A 17,676-nucleotide genomic window follows, 5' to 3' on the forward strand; every position below is an offset into this window, starting at 1 on the left:
ACATTGTTATGCTAACATGGAAATTATTATGAAGTGACTGGAGCACTGTTAACATTGTCTTGGAAATAAATAGAAGCATGACTTCTACCATATTTAACAATGGCTCAAATATATCTTGCTCTCGCCTGTATAACTCAAATATTTGTCTGTAGTTCATATGTTGTCATGTTTTGTGTTGAATTCAAATGCAACTTAAATGAGATCAAGTTTGTAGATTCCCATTCCGTGCAGTCCCCGACAATTAACACCCGCATCAATATCTGTAGATAATGTGTTCACTTACAATGATTTACTTGTACTTTAAACTCAAATACACTTCTCTATGATTTGTGTTGGTAAAGGCAATGTCCTATTGTAATTGGCATTCACCTGTTGCGAGTAAATGACTGTGTGTGAGATGTCACTCACTAGAACAAGCCATCACTGTCTAGTTTAGAAAGCATTGACTGTATCAATGTGTCCATTCAAGTTGGATGGTAACAATTCACTAAATCACTCCTCTGGAATTTCATAGTTGTGTGTAATGATACTTGAGCAATAAATACTCCATGAAAGACAGTGTAAGGTACCTGCATTTATTGCGCTTAGCAATCTCACTCTTTCAGTATTGGAATAACATAAAGGATGCCTGATTCACAAAAAAAGTAAACCTATCTCTGTAATTTTTGACTATCCATTTAGACTGGAAATACACATTTTAATTTTCAGTGAATTCCACGGGCTCTATTATGATACTGTTCTGTGCTAAACACAACCATGGAAGAGAGGCAAACAACAGGTGCTGTTAAATGAACGTGTTTACTTGCTCAAAGCAAAGGTATTTTCGGTTTTAATTCACTAGCACTGTCTAAAGTGCACACGTTTTAGTTGGAATGTCTCTTAGTGCATGAGCTGTGGACAGCACAGCTCAGATAAATATTGCTGAAGAGCCACACTCTTGCCAAAGTACTTGATGCCTTAACTATAGACACACAGGGATATTTCCCTTTTCCAAACATTTGGAACATTCCTTGCAACTAGATTGGTCACATGTGTTATCCGGCATTCTCTTCACCTCAATAGCTAAGGGCCTGATTACAACTTTGGAGGAGGTGTTAATCCGTCCCAAAAGTGACGGTAAAGTGACGGATATACCACCAGCCATATTACGACTCTATAGGATATAATGGACTCGTAATACGGCTGGTGGTATATCCGTCACTTTACCATTACTTTTGGGACGGATTAACACCTCCTCCAAAGTTGTAATCAGGCCCTAAGTCTCTTTAATCCACTGTATATATGTAAAGAGCAGGTTTTATTTTCTAAATGAGTACATGGGAGCACATTATGCCAGGGGTGCCTTTTTGGTACTGATCAAAGTGAATAAGGTGATTAATTATTCCATTTCTCAGAATTCACTTAAGCTGAATGGTATCAGAAATTCAAAATATTACTGGGACCACAAGATAAAACTACATTCATGGTCGGATTTTATCAGCTACCTATTGGAAAGCGCTTGAGTACTTTTTCAGTGGGTTGGGTTCATGACAGTGATGAATTACTTAATCAATTTTGGATTATAACACATCTTTCTATCAGAGAAAAATGGCATGCAATGATTATTTCCTTAGCTTTGGCATACAAGTCCAGTCACACATTGTCTAAATACACACAGGCTTTTTTTTTAGCAACATGTGAAAAGTCATTTCTTGATTGGCAAACAGATCCATGAGACTTTATGTATTGGCATTTCTTGTTATTCTAACTACGAGGAAAAATAGAAGATGATTAGGGATAAGAGAGGCACATATATTGTTGTGATTATTATTTTTAATGAATCTTTGCAGAATACAGTGGTTAGTAAGTACTAAACAATACATTTACAAATAATGTATAGTGCCAGGTTCCACAAACACAGGATTTCAAATGTATTGTAACTGTGTTTAGTTCTTGGTTCTACGGCTACCTTTTATTACATAAGTCTATCAAAAGCATTAATAGTTGGTGACAAAAACTTTACAATATTCTGTGCACAGAAGCCTACGAAGTTGCATTCTTCTGCACAAACAAATTATGGTGAGGAGGCCGGTGACACTGTGCAACTACTGGTGCCTCATAAAAAATCAATACATAAAAAGCTTAAAATGAGGAGTGGGGCTGTAAAATGGGGAAGGGGATGAAAAGCATGTACAGGATGAGAGCAGAGGAACAAGTAGAGAAGCAATGCATGCTCTCACATGGAGTGCTTGCTGCAAAAGAGAAACAAGCATTTGCAATGCAATGATGTCTCACATTTGCTCAAATTAGAGCTATTAGCTTTGTAAAGTCCTATCCGGACTTTGATTGCCACATAAAATGAAAAGTAATTCAATTTTACATAAGCTACCCGATTAAAAGCACCACTCCATGAGTGTGAAAGAGCACACAAAATGAAACAGAAGTTCACTCGCAGTCAAACATATTGGCAAATGTGCAGTGAGATCGCGCTGCATAGGAAATAAAAAGAAAAAGTAGTTCAGAAACCATGGTGTCTCGTATGTTTTCGGTAGTTGGGCAGTGTGCTCGAGGAGAGCTAAACACCAGAAAAGACATGACGTGTGCATGCCTTTCACAACAATAAAATTAAGAGATTTTTAAAAGGCAAGCCCTCGAACCAACAAAACTGATGGGCGTGGGTGAGCTTGGTTAAAAGCCTAGATAGAGATTACAGCAGGCTAGAGCACTTGCACTCTCGACCCTAAAAAAGACCCTGAAGTCAACAGTGGAAGGACAGAAGTCATCTGAAATTCTTCTGGGTGGGACAAGCCTAACAATAGGGAGTAAATCCATTGAATCAAGAACAGTTAAGAAAGGCAATCATAAGGAAAGAGATGAGCCACTCTAAGCATATTGGGCCAGATGTATCAAAGATCCGTTTTACATTTCTTAAATAGCGAATTTGAAGAAATCGCTATTTAAGAAATGCAAAATGGGATGTATGAAATTTGTGATTCGGTAATAGTGATTTCTTAAAATTCGCAATTGCTGTTACTGAATTGGAATTAGAGAATGCAACTCCATTCATCCCTATGGGCCTGTAGGCCATAGGTGTGAATGGTTTTTCATTTCCCAATTTGCAAATTCCAGCTAGGAATTCGCAAATTAGGTAATGCAAACTCCAGGGTGCTGGGAGCCTAAGGCCTCTTCTGATGCACCCCAAAACAATATTTCCAGACATGTGAAGCACACACATGCCCTTCGGGGCCGGTAGGCCATAGGTGTGAATGGTTTTGCATTTCCCAATTTGCAAATTCCAGTTAGGAATTTCGCAAATTAGGTAATGCAAACTCCAGGGTGCTGGGAGCCTAAGGCCTCCTCTGCCCCAAAACAATATTTGCGGACATGTGAAGCACACACATGCCCTCTGGGCATGTGTGCTCTACATGTCATTTTTAAAAATGCATTTATAATGCATTTTTAACAATTGCACATGCTTACCACCATACTTAAGTTTGTGGTATTTGCATTTCCTAAATGCCCAATTCGCATTTAGGAAATGCTTGATACATGTGCGTGGAAATCACAAATAAGAATTCCCTATTTGCGATTTCCTATTCAGAGAATCACAATTTGCGATTCACTCGATGTGGTCACAATTTTAAGGAATCGCTATTTTTGCGATTCCTTAAAATTGCACAGCGAATGCCTTTCATACATTGTGAAAGGCATTTTTGCAATCACAAACAGACAAATTTTGTGATTCGCACCATTTGCACATGTAAAAAAGTTTGATACATCTGGCCCATTAAGATGATAAGAAAGGAATTTGGACGGATGAGAAGGTTGTGTGATTTTATAAGTGCCTGATAAGTCTTGTGTGACTATTCAGTTACCGACCAACATACTTTCAATAAATGGCACATGTTGTGTACCAATACAGATGAGTTGTGGCCATTATCCCCTATATATATTGTGTTATTTTCTATATCTGCTTTGAAAGCCTTCAGTGTCTTAGGGGGTGCATGAGGCATGCACCTTGTCAAAAAGGCTTCAACTTGGCATAGGGTTTTTGGCCAGGCCTTTGCATTTAAAAAGATTAATAATTATGTTACTGGTACTAATTTGATAACAGAAACACCTGTTTTACCTCTTATATTAAAAATAATCAGTGCTCATTAGCCTTGTGACTTTGCTCCAATAGGGCCTGATATAGAGTTTGGTGGATCGGATACCCCATCACAAGTGTGACGAATATCCCATGCACCATATTACAAATGTCATGGGATATAATGCTTTCGTAATATGGTAGATGGGATACCCATCACATTTGTGAAGAAGCATTCCATACACCAGACTCTAATTCAGGCCTTTAGATACCTTGAATAAAATTAATAAAGAACATTACAGTTCACTTATATGTTATGCAGATTTGTAGAGTGCACTATCGCCCAGAAGGGTAGTCTGGTGCTGAGCAAGTGTGAGACTAGACACACCCTGGGGTATGGTAAGACTATTCAAACACCCAGGTCGTTAGCTTCTACTGGAATTCAAGAAGTGAGGAAGAGGTTCTTATCTGAATATTAGGGTAACAATTCTTAAGGTTTTGTTATTATATTATTTGTAATGTTTTCCTGAATCTAGAGATGCATCTTTAATTATAATAATAATTTCATATATGTTAAATTCATTTGTATTGCTCCTGCGTAGGGCTATTTGACAGGTGTTATTTCCTTGTTGTAGTTGAACTGTCTTAGTTGGAGTTTTGCTGGTAGACACGCACTTTGAGGTCATGATTTTTGAAGCAACTGCTGCTTTTTCCGCAATTGTTCTTGAAAAGAGACATAAGTAATGCAGTGCGGTGTGAATTCAATTCAACTTATTGAAAGCAGATGTATTTTAGGGCTTGAACCACACAATCTTTTTGGAGTAATCTGCAAAAAAAAAAATATTCAGTGCATTCAAAATCACATGATTGCTTCCCATATCTGTGCTCTAGAGTATATTTGAAATAGGGTTAAGACTACAATATTTTATGCATTTATTAGCGAAACATTTAATTGATTTGCAGCATGTAACAAAATAGTGGCCATGAGCAGTAAAATGGTCACACAGAGAAGTGGTGCAGGTGATTGGTGATGAATGGTAACGTGCATTAAAACAACAGCAGACTGCACATACTTTCAAAAGTCGCGGTTCAGATTTGAGGCGCCGGGAGATGGTCTGATTTGCCCAGAATCACCAGAAAGTGGGGCAAGTCACACAACTATGACGGTGTTCTGCGTCTTCTTTAATGTCCTATGGCATAGAACCCCCTAAATACACAGCACAATGATGCATCTAGTCATAAAAAGTGAAACAATAGTATGCCGCGAGTCATAACAACATACCTTTGACTTACCTCCTTACAATGTAATACTCCTAACCACTGCACCATTATGCTCATTTCAGTACCCGACACAGAATTCTTGACAAGGCTGTGAATACAGCTCAAAACATGATGTGATTAACCTTTAGGTCTCAAAGCCCCTCATCACAGAGCCCACCTTGTACGTGGCCTATGCTTTCCATTCATGTTCAAGCATCTGATTTCCATAGCATCCTTCTCACCCTCGCAAGCCCGTGATTAGCATAACAGAGCTCTTGCATGACAGTGATTGAAGTCCGTGCAAGCTGAACACTGTATCAAAGCATCATTTGGCAGGAATCAAATCTAATTTACAGTCTCCTGTATTCTCACAACGATGTGGTCCGAGAGGACTGCTCAGGAATTCTAATCATATTTTTCAGGAGATTTACATATGTATGTCTGGTTACATGGAATCCACAAGGTAACCTTTTCCCCCTGCCCTTGTCTTTGACTTGCTAATGTGCTTTAACCCCAGTCTGGCTAGGCTTTTGGATCACCCGTTTAGTACAGCTTTGAAAGCAATGAATGCCAATTGTTTGTTAGGGAAAACCTATTGCCTCATGCTGCAGCTAGACTGATGTCTTTCAACAGGTTTCATTGTATATCCCTATTAAGTGAAAATAAGCATTTACAGAATAAACCTTCCACTGAGTGGTTCCTGTGTTTGTTTCACTGGAATAACTTTCTGCAGGCAAAGTAAACTGGAACCCTCCTGTCCCAAATGTTTATACAAAAATAAGCGCAAACCAAATTCCTTGCTAAATCACATAGATTCTTCTAACCTTTATGCAAACAAAAAAGACACAATCTGTATACATTTTTTCCTAAACTCTAGTGCGCAGCCAGAATAGCAGGAGTTGAGAGGAAGTAAAGTTATGTAGTAAAACCAAGGGCTCTATTATAGAAAGTGCCCACATTCCATGGGAGAGTGGTCCCATGCAAATTAGACTATGCTCATCCTTTACTCCCTTACCTTATTACAGACAGGGGACTAGAAACAAAGAAAGTTTGACCTCCCCAGGCATCTCCTCCTCTTTTGAGACTAGTCCACCTTCAACGAAAGATGGAGCCACAGATTTCAATTCGAGGTGTTATCTCTTAATACTGCACTCTCACCAGCACAGACTCTGTCAGAGTTTACACCTGCACTAAGGATAAAACAATTTTCTGTGTAATTGGGCACATTGCCGGTGTGAGCTGGGTGAATCTAGTTAGGTGTGTGCCATGATGTAAATAGGTCATTGCTCCTGAGTAATTTGAGCCCTGGTATTCTTCAGGGCAGGTGTGCAATTGTCAAAGGCCACTTTCCAGGGCATAACATGGGTTTCAACTGCTTATCATGCAAAATTTTCTCATTGGTGCCACATAATGCCTAGGCTTCTGGTCCTTAAATCTAGACTTTTGAGATTCTCTGTCAGGAAATGTTCATATAATATGTAGAGATCCATATTTTATGTAGAAAAAGGATTGTTCCCCACACACTTAGGAGACTTCTCCACTCCACTAATGGCCATTTACTGTAGGTTCTGAGTGATCAGATGACCACCAGAAGTGACAAGTCATTTTCCATTCTAGCCCACCCCCCCCCTCAGAATTGAACCAGCTCCCTCTCTTCTTGAGGATGGAAGGGAACGAATCCCGATTTTGCAAGCAACTTCAGGCTCTTTTACCAGCAAGATTAATAGTCAAACCCCCTTTTTCACGCACCTCACTATGCTTATTAGAGGCACTCTATTTCCACAGTGCCAGAACAAAGTGCTATACAAACACAATAAATATCAGAGGGAGCAAGTAAGTGGCTTTTTACGTGAGAGGTGTTTGTGCATCTTCAGGAAGAAGCATTGCACATGCAATTAGAGACAGGACAAACAATATAGAGGATGCTTGTTAATCGAGAAGCTGACTGCTCGCTGAGCTACCTCAAACTACACAACTAATCAGTTTCCTCTCTAGCAGGCCCTTGCAGCATGGACGATGTAATCAGGATGTTAAATAAAAAATATTCTTTATATACACATCCTATTTAAACATTTGCTTAGTTGGGTAAAAAGTATCTTCATCATCCTACACCAAAATCGCTGTGAAGAGTCTCTCTTCCATATAGAGGTCCCATTTTTGGAATGGTGACCCATGGAGCAACCAGTCTTTGTGTTATATGAATGCTTTGAAATATCTGTCTCTGGTCCTTTAATTAATGTTATTAAACTATAGACTCGCCACAGGTAACGATTTTTTTTCTCGTATTGGACTTTAGACATACATAGAACCAAATTAAAAAAATACATAACTAGTTTGTATGTACTAGATACAGTTTAAGGCCAGCCTATACTAACCAATTTTCCCATAACACAGAATCGGAGAGACTATTTGATACATCAGTATCTTAATCTGCCAAGCATCATATTACAAATGTAATTATTAATACTACATTCAGAACTATAAATCAGTACAAAACACATAAGGTGAGCATGGACACAACAAAGTTAGACAATCAAAAACACATTAGACATTTGACAGACCTGTACTTAATAGACTTAAATTCAGTTTAAGGGTGTCGAAGCGATATTACTAAAGCATCAGACAAGTACAATTTGAGAAATAAACTTACACCTTCAAAATTAAGAATGTTCAAATTGGACCGTTAATGATCAAATTTATGTAAGTGAAATTGCTACGCCTCATTTAAATTTATAATCATTTTTCATTTGTTGTGTACGTTCATTTACTGTCTACTAGACTTAATCACCTTTACATTGAAATGGAGCTTACTGTTTAGAATCTCCTTTCTCAAAAATACATAAATATTGATCAGTTCTCGTCAGGAATGCTAATCCTCATATCACATGGTTTCTACTTGAATTGAGATTCACAGCAATATAGTGATCATTTTTTGTTCAAATAGGGTGAACATTTCATTAGGAACGCAATCTCCAGCCCTGAACATTTCACTTACAAATCATTGAGTTCGGGTGTTATAGTCTAATATATTCCATGGGAGCAAAACAAGACTACATCACCCAGAATGCATCTTGCTATGCATCATAAACCTACAAAAAGAAATAGTGTCTGTGACGACCTTGAAGGAGATGGTTACCGTAATTGCAAATTTCACTGAAAACCACCAGAAAGGTACTTTAAGAATCCAATAGATAGTAGGATATTTGTCCTACTGTATGGCATAGACTAGAATCACAAGGGTCATGACTACAACACTTGCATTAGTCATTTCGTGGCTGCTAGTGTAACATTGTCTACTCCTCTTTCATGATGTGGTCACCAGTATTTGATTAATTGCTTATAGAATTACTTGCACTGTAACTCCCCAGGCTTCAGATATATTGTTGTTTTTGTAAAGCCTGGCAGTCAAAGATGGATTCTACAATCTGAAGCCAGTCGTAAAGTAAATTGGCATCAGTCTTTTTGGGAAAAAAAAAGTCTCAGTTTCCCTCTCTACATTTTATTTTTCACTTTTATTCATTTGTTAACTACTTTCATCCCTCCTCTTCTTCTCTCTCTTTCCCATTCTAACTTTCTGTAGCTTTTGCGTTCTCTTACCTGTCACTCTTACTCATTCTTTCTACCCCTCTCCTTTCCGTCTCTCTTCTTCTCTTCATCTTCACACTTTCCACCCACTATTTGTTTCACTCCATGCCTCTCTTCTTTACCTATCTTTCTCTTTTTCTCTCAGTTTCTCTTATTTCTTTCCTGCCCAAACTCTTTCTCTTCCTCCCTCTTTTCTGCCCATTTTACCAATATCTTCTTGCCACACTGCTTCTCTTTGCCTTTTTTCCTTTCTGTATTTTGCTTTTACTCTATAATAAGAAAGCACAGTGAATCAAAGTTCCTGCTGCAAGACCTCAATCACTCTCTTTTCTTGAGCTTCCTACCTGGCGCTAACACAACCTTACCCAAAGAGGTCACAGATTTGCTTAGACTATCCCACTAATCTCTTCGCCTCTGGAGACCTGGAGACTTGGTGATGCCTTGCAGACCTACGTATGATTGTTAAAAATGCTGCTGGGTCCGTTTCATACAATGATCTCAAATGAATCTAACCCACAGCCATTTGCAAATATTTTCCCAGGGGCCAAAAAGTTTGATCTGTGATGTGCCTGAGGGCTGTAGTGATGCTAGTAGGGTGGAAGTGGGGCTTTGGAGGGGGCAGAGGGTGTAAGGTGGACATAGGAGAAACAAATGGTGTGAACAATGAGCCACAGAGGTGTTTTGAGGGTTTTGTTTCATACTGTTCTGTAAGTGAAGCCCCTAGTGTCTAGAAGAGTCATAGATTTTACAATACTGCATTATGCTATATATGAATCATCATCATCATCCGCTGCCACACCTTGGGGTAAGCCTTTTCTGCTTGCTATTGCTCCTTGGGAGACTCATCTGTAAAAAGGAAGTAATTTTATTATTGAATTGGAATGAAACAGAATTGCACAATATGAAGCCAAAAAACGTAGGACCAAACCCGGCTTCCCCACTTGATCAAAATGTGTGATTCTAGGCAATTGTTTTATTTCACTTTGCCTACTCTTTCTACGTTACTACAAATAAGAGCACATTTAAATACATTAGTTCAGTGTGTGTGGGGTAAAAACACCTTCTCTTGGGTTTGATATAATAAATTATAATGTTGTCCATGAAAACAACACCTAAGGTGACCTAGAGGGAACCACAATGCAACTGGCTTGCTTCTTAGTTCACTGTTGGCATTGTTGTCAGGTTGGGTGGAGGCACAAACTATTCTAAGTTCATTTTACTTTTACAAAAGTATCACTTTTAAAAAGTACTTCTCAATCCAGTGATATAGATGGATGTACTATGTTGAAACGCTCCTGCATGTTAGCAAAATATAGTTATGTCTATATTTTGTTGAGACTTTATCACATTTTCAAACGTTTATTGCAAGAGGTCTTAAAATGAATGCCTAGAGTCTCCTCTCATTGCTTTTGTCAACAAGGTTCTACCTTGTATGTGTTCCTTTGCATAACTGCCTTCTCCTGCTACTCACCAGTATAAACCCATCCCACCTTTCCCACATGCCATTCATGCCTCATTTCTTAGAGTTCACCAGTAGGCATATGTTTGTACATGACTAATTACTTTTCTTCTTGTAGATTCTGTTTCTAGTTATAATTATTTTACATGTGATGGAAAGTCTGCTTTAAGGTGAATCAAAAGACACTGTTTAACATGAATTTGAATTTAGCAATATATCTGTTATTCAATATACAAATAACTGCACTCTGAAAATGTAGCGTTCCTCCCGGACTGTATTACACAGTCAATAGCAATGAATGATTTCAAGGACCACACAGGAGAAACATCTTGCTGATAGGTTCTTGTATAACCAGACTTTCAATCTCTAACATGCAGAAAAACATACCTTAGAATAAACCTTTAAATGTAAAATGAAAATCTAAAGTGTATAATTGTTTTAAGGTGTGTTTCTTTTATTGGAATTGGTGTGTAAAGAATCCTCACAGGAAGTTTCAGAACTTCACTGCCACCACTGATGTTCCCCATTTACAACTGTATGTCTGGTTGTAGGAAAGCACTCTTTTTGGCCTGGTTAGCCCCAACCTTTTGCCTGGTTTCTGATGTGGCTTCAACTGTTAGTGCACTAGCCCCCTGCTAACCATGTCCCTAGGGCCAGATCTCTTTCCCCAAAACTGCACAGTTGTTTTGCCCGATTGGCCCATACTTTAGCACCCACTGTATGTCCCTAGTGGGACCCCTCACTAAACCCACTCAGTGCTGCCATCGCAGACTGCGTGCGTTGGCACAGGCTAAATTGAAAATACAACCTTTCACACACCCCTGTGTGCCAGGTCCCCTAACACTGCATGTGCATGTGTAAATCACTCCTAAAGAAGGGTTCATCAGGGCACATGTGAGCACGTATATGCATGAACAGATATGCCTCTGCTACGTCTCTGTCGATTCTGAGACATAATAAGTGAACAAGGAAGCCAATTTAAAAGCATGTGCTGGACACTGGTCTTTACAAGTTCCCCAGCTACATGATGGCTTCTTTGAACCCTGGGGTGTTTGATATCAAATATCTCAGAATAATAAACCCTCACTGAATCCAGTGAGAGATTTATTAATAAATGCATACAGAGGGCTCCTTAGATATGGTCCCTGAAATCCTACCAGCTACTAGTGTGCTGACTGACTGGTCCCGAGCAGTTCAGCCATCACAGATGCATTTTTGGCCACCAAAGGTGAGAGTCAGCGCACTTAAGGGCCTGAGGCAAAAGCCTGCACTGGGCAGAGGTCTTACCACCTCACCTATGCAGGATGGACATTCCAGGGCAGGGAGCTTCAAAGGCCTAGACGTCTTTGTAATGTGACTAAGTTCTTTTCAGATGGTGCATATGACAGCCCCCCTCACGTCCTGACCCCACCTTTGGCAGCAGCACAGGCAGGAAAATTAGGCAGATTAGGAGGTGTGCCCAATTGATGCCAGTCCCACCCTAATTTGGACGAGCTGAAGTGAACACTACTTTTTAAATTCCTCCATCTTGTTTGGAAGGAATTAGGCCAGTAGGGTTATGCCCACTTCCCAGTGGAAGAGCTCATGGAAACGGTGTAGTCACCCTAAAGGTGGGCAGCCCATTAGCTATCGCCTGGCACTTCCTGTGACACCCAGGATTGAGTATTTAGGTGGCACCCATAAACCCTAGAACTCAGATCCTGACTACCTAAGAAGACGAGGGCAAAAAAGAGTTGCACCCGCAGAAGAGGAAAAGAAGAAGCAGCTGACTAAGCCGGACTGTGCGCTGACCTCAAAGCTCTCTGCCCAAGAAGCCAACTCGTCTTGCCGTCAATAAAAACTCAAGTCTCCTGTGAGCAGCAGACCTGCTCTGCAACAAAAACTTCAAGGGAATGACTCGGCAGCTGCTGGAACCCCAAAGATCTAACTCCTTAATTGACCACTGCACCCACCCTCCCCGACCTGGCGTGAAGCCAACCAGTGGTGCCAACGCAGTTCCCCAGCCGCCCAGAAAACAGGTTCGGTGTGGTCTCGCCCATCTTGGACTCACCGAGATGCCTGCAGTGTCTGCACGTAGGCCCCCTCTCCTGCAGCCTTGTGGTTAGGGAAAACCCAACACCTCCAGCAGCCACTGCACCCATCTCCACTGACCCATCTGAGGTGGGTCACTGGTGTTAATGATGTTTCCCAACTCTTAAGAGCTAAAGTCCACCCTCGGTCTACCCCTGCTGGACTCCCCGACTACACCTGCAGCCGTAGCACACAGGACCCCCTGACCGCTCATGCTCCCAGACGAGAAAGCCCGACGCTTAAGGACACTGTCACCGATGGGCCCTGAGAAAAGGACCAAAGACACACCTACATCGTGAGCATCCTAAGTCCACTACCTACCTGCTTGTTTTCTCTGACTGTCTTCCTAGCCAGAGCCTGTAGCCTGGTTGTCAGGAGGTCCAACACCCATAGAGAACTATCGGGCACCCAGCTCCTTACTGTACCCCTGCACCCGGCCAGCCCAGAGGCGCCTGGTTTGACCTGTTGTTGTGGTTCTGATCAGTGCCCAGTACTTACCTTTGCACCCTGAGTTTGTCCTCGTAAGTTGTTGTTAACCCCTGTGTTTGGTGAACATTGTTTTACTCCATATGGTGACATTGAGAGAACTCTGAAAAGTGTTGATATATCAAACTGCAAAGTATTTATGCTTAAAAATCTTTTTACTGGATTACGAAGTTCTTGGGTTTGAAACATATATAAAAAGAATGGTTATTTTTCTAAATTGGTCTCAGATTTATTCTTTGAGTGTGTGTATCATTTATTGCCTCTGTGAGTACAACAAATTCTTAGCACTACCCTTTGGTAAGCCTAAATGCTTACCCAAACTACCGTAAAATAGAACATTAGTCCTATCTACTTTGCCTCTGAAAACCGACTGGGGATACACTGGACTCTCTGCACGACATACTTCTTTTTAGTGCACCATATAGAAAGCTAGCTTCCTACACCAGTTATAAAAAATACATAGACTTTAAGATAATGAGGTAAAACTATTAAAAAAGTAGTACTTAAAGTAGTATGGTATGATCAGCTAATCTATGTCCTTCGCATTTGGCACTTATAATAAACAGTCTGTATATTTATGTGGATAATCATACAATCCACGTTACTTCACCATTTGGGAATATAGAATCCACATGTCATTCATTTGTATATCAATAAAATAAATAAGTGAGCAGAGAATCCCCATATATAGTTTAAGCAACAGTTTTAACACTGGTTGTGTGGTTCATTGAAGGCAAATCCTGGAAATATTCTGCACATTTATGATAAATTATGTCTTAACTGAGGATTTTAATATTGATGCAATAATTTGTCCCGCCGAACCCCACCCCCAGTGCTATATGGACATACATTAATTGTGGATAAGATTTGCTATTTGTGTGGCCATGTTGATGGGTGGATAGAGTTAAACAAATGCAATATTAGATTGAATGGATAGTGAATGGAAGGGTGGCTGGATTAGTGGTAGCACCTAATCTGTAGTTTGGGATAATCTGCTGAATTAGCATCTGTTTCTGTTATTTATTAGCTCCACCTCAATTTGTTGTGAGGCCACGTGACCAGATAATGGCCCAAGGAAGAACAGTGACGTTTCCCTGTGAAACAAAAGGAAACCCACAGCCAGCTGTCTTTTGGCAAAAGGAAGGAAGCCAGGTAAAGTACCTTGTAATAATTTGATTGTTTACACTGTGAATCTACCTAAACTGGTCTCCACAATTTAGGTCTGAGAAGATTAACATAGTTATCATAACTGTTTGGTGCAAATCGCACACTAGCATTTTGAGACCTCACTATCTATTTCAACAGTATGTTTCTGGAGAAGATGTAATTTTGTTGTGTGATCTTACTTTGATTTCTTTGATAAACTTGATGAGTTTATCCTTGGATTGGATTTTAAAATGTAGTGCAGGTCAAAAATAAGCGAGTTTTCTGACCTTTTGTTACCAAATGTAGTAGTCTACATTTTCATGTATTGAGTAAGCTTGGCCTTTAAACATTTCTACACAATATTATAGGAATATTTCTTGAGAGTCAATTACTAAATCTTTACTGCTCTTGATGCTATTATGGTGGATGTAAGTGGAATGAGCTTCATATTTCTGATTCCAGGTACTTATATCTAATATGATAATGCAGTGAAACCCAGAAAGGAGCGCTGCACATTTCTTAGCCAAAAATAAACAATTCTAAACTTGAGAAATATAGTGGTGTGTGTCTCACAATATTAATCTACACTTTAAGGCCTGAGTCAGCTAAATGAGTAATATTTTTCTAAATACCATTGTGAACATTTACTTCCTCTTTTTATCTACTTATGTTTTTGGAGTACTTGTCTGCTTCTTTCCTCTCTGAATGCTGGGCTAGTTGTCAAGGCTTTCTCTTTTTATTTACCTGTGTATGACATCTTGCACCTTCAGCAGAGCAGTCATCATAGCAGCTCTTTTAAAGGCACTTTGCTGAGCAGTAGCCATGTTTACTGCAGCCTCACAGCAATGTTTTTTTATTCGTAAAGCAAAAATCCAGAAAGGAATTGTGTCAATGAAAAAAATGTCCCGGACACAAAGGAAGCTCTCTTCCAGCGTATGGTGATGATTGTCAATGGGCTAAGATTAACAAAGCAGGGGAAGAAATATTTTACTATCCCTGTGTCTGGATATCAGTGTGCCTCCTGATTTTCCTGTCTGAAAAGAGCCCAACGGACTCCTCCACACATCTACAAATGTGAAATGTACAGTGTTTTGTGAAGAATCGAAGAAAAAATGAAAATTCACGAGCCAACCACTTTAAAGATCCTTGGACTACTGTTGTGAGCGAGTGATAGACTGCATGTTGATGTGGTCAATGGTGGTCTCAATAGCCGCATATTAATCAGTAGGTGTCAGATCCGAATGCAGTTAAGATTACTTTAGATTTATATTAGTGTGGGCTTTAGTCAATTCTGAGCAACGTTCCAGACAGCATTTATTGTCATGGGCAGTGTTACATTGATATTTTAGCATGTATGTATGTGTTTGGCTTTGAGGATGATTTGCTTTAATCCCATCATTTGAAATTGTATTTGTTCAGTCTATATATTTGCATAGTTCAACAAGGGCTGTTGTAATAGTCTTAAAGTCCTGCCTCGTTAAGTGTTCCCACATTCTACTTCTTTTACTTTTCAGGATATGCCTCCTTGTACTTATACAATGTGAGGTGAATATTATAACAGCATATTTGCAACAGCACATAGAGGGAAAATGACTTTATTATCCTCTTTCCATAGCATTACACACTTCATTAATCACTTGTGCTTTTGAACGATGGTCAACCATGACCAAGGGCTTAACAAGAGGAGCTTTTGAAGAAGGGATGTATAATTGAGGTAAAGGGGAAAGAATACCTTTTCGGACATTTCACACCCTAATTATAAGCCAGAATTAATTGTTGGATGAAAAAAATACCTGGAATGCGACTCGTTCAGAAATTCCAGACCAGGAAAGTGTTTTCTGCAAACATAGCTCTTGCATAAACTCTTAAGTGGAAGTATCTGGATACCCCTAAATGTTCATATTTTTTACTGGGAACCAGATAAGAATTGTGTGGAACCTGGGCTACAAACGCTGATACAATTCTATGTTACCATGTAGAGTTTGCAGATTCCTTGTTAGGGCAAACAGTTGTCAGGACCCAAATATAATCTAAAATATCAATAATCATAATTATTGCATTTTTTATATCCACAATTTTGTAGACCAACTTTTATCCGCAATGCTTGTACAGTTATTCATATGGATATATACAAATTTTTTCGTGTAATGACATTCCTATGAACAAGAAGCACGCAATCTAATATGTCTAATATTAAAAACTAAGAAAACGTTAGTTTATAATTTTAGTCTTATTAATTTAAATCATGTGATTTCATGAAGAGGAGCATCACAGCTATCATAACATTAGACAAAATAATCTGGAAATTACAGAGTTTTAGACCATTAATATGTTTGCGATGTTGACCCCGTGACGGCGTCTGCAAAATACTGGGTTTGGGTTTCAAGTTCATACCTGAATTGTAAGAAAGCCCATCATTTACTGAAAACGAAGACCGAAATTGCTCGTGAAGTAAATATAACAACGTTCTGGAATTCAATCACAGAGACTTGGCATGCACACAAACAATTCAACAACACTCCTTGTAGAAGCGTTTTAATAACATGTTAATGCATATGTAAAGTGGGCTGTTCGTGTCACACTAGATTCCAGCAAAGTGGTCATCCATCATGTTGTAATAAAGAGAAGAGCTTCTAATTAAAGTGTGGCATCATTTGCAGGATTAAAGTCATTTAGTGTAATTGAACAGTGTTAATATCCATTCATTTCACAAGCACTGGACTTACTTCAAGGGTAAAATCTTTTTAAGGTGAAAGTGTCTGTTGTATTTAAATGAATGTTAACACAGTCTAACTTTACTGTTCTAACACAATTAATTACAAATCTTGAAAACAAATTGGACCAAACTAGAACAGATGCCAGAAAACACTCCGCTTAAAGAAAAAACATACACTAAATCTTTCTGTTATAAAGCTAAAAGTGCAACTTAATAACAAACCTGATTAAATGTTGGAACAAAATTAGGGAACATATGCTTAGCAGTTTAATGTCATCATCCTAATGGAGTATTGGGCAAGCTTCATTACAGGCCTCAAACTCTATGACAATGGCAAGCACACTTAAGATTGTACACTGACAGCATTTTCTAATCCAACCACTTGACGAGTATAGGTTCTGAATTAAGTGCGTCTGTATTACGTAACATTGTGTTGATGATTAATTTGTTCAGTTACCTCCATGGGCACGATAAATCAATGCAAATGCATTTAATGTCAATCAAAAGTTACTTTCTATTAACATTGTTAGGGAAGGGAAGGCATATTAGGCATTTGGTCATCTAGCTTTTAAACCCATTTGCTACAGCTCATTGTAAGGCATCAAGGCAGCTGGTATGCAGGAGAGGGGAAAACCAGGGGAATATCTTCCATTTGTGGGGAAGGTGCAGTGCACCAGGGACCCAGAGTCCTGAGGGGCCCTATTAAACCCTGATTACTGATGTACTTGACAGTTCAAGCAGCAGCCAGTGAGCACATTTCCTTCCTCGTATTGGGGCCAATGATACACTCCACTGGTGAACGGTTCCATATCAGATTGGTAGCTACACATGCCAGTACACAAGTTAGCAACTCCTCTTTTGTGTTTATTGGTGTTATACTGAATAACA

General features: G+C 39.3%; 1 protein-coding gene across 14 annotated transcripts in view; it reads left to right on the forward strand.

Annotated features, from left to right (window-relative positions):
• Positions 1–17,676, forward strand: part of ROBO2 (roundabout guidance receptor 2) — a 709,977-nt gene that overhangs the window by 534,415 nt on the left and 157,886 nt on the right. For all 14 annotated transcript variants that reach the window (XM_069204134.1, XM_069204124.1, XM_069204131.1 and 11 more), the window contains exon 7: positions 13,954–14,078. In XM_069204134.1, the coding sequence (XP_069060235.1) occupies positions 13,954–14,078 (125 nt within the window). The remainder of the gene's footprint in view (positions 1–13,953; positions 14,079–17,676) is intronic.

Source organism: Pleurodeles waltl, chromosome 8 (genome assembly GCF_031143425.1).
Source record: "Pleurodeles waltl isolate 20211129_DDA chromosome 8, aPleWal1.hap1.20221129, whole genome shotgun sequence".
Taxonomy (NCBI): domain Eukaryota; kingdom Metazoa; phylum Chordata; class Amphibia; order Caudata; family Salamandridae; genus Pleurodeles; species Pleurodeles waltl.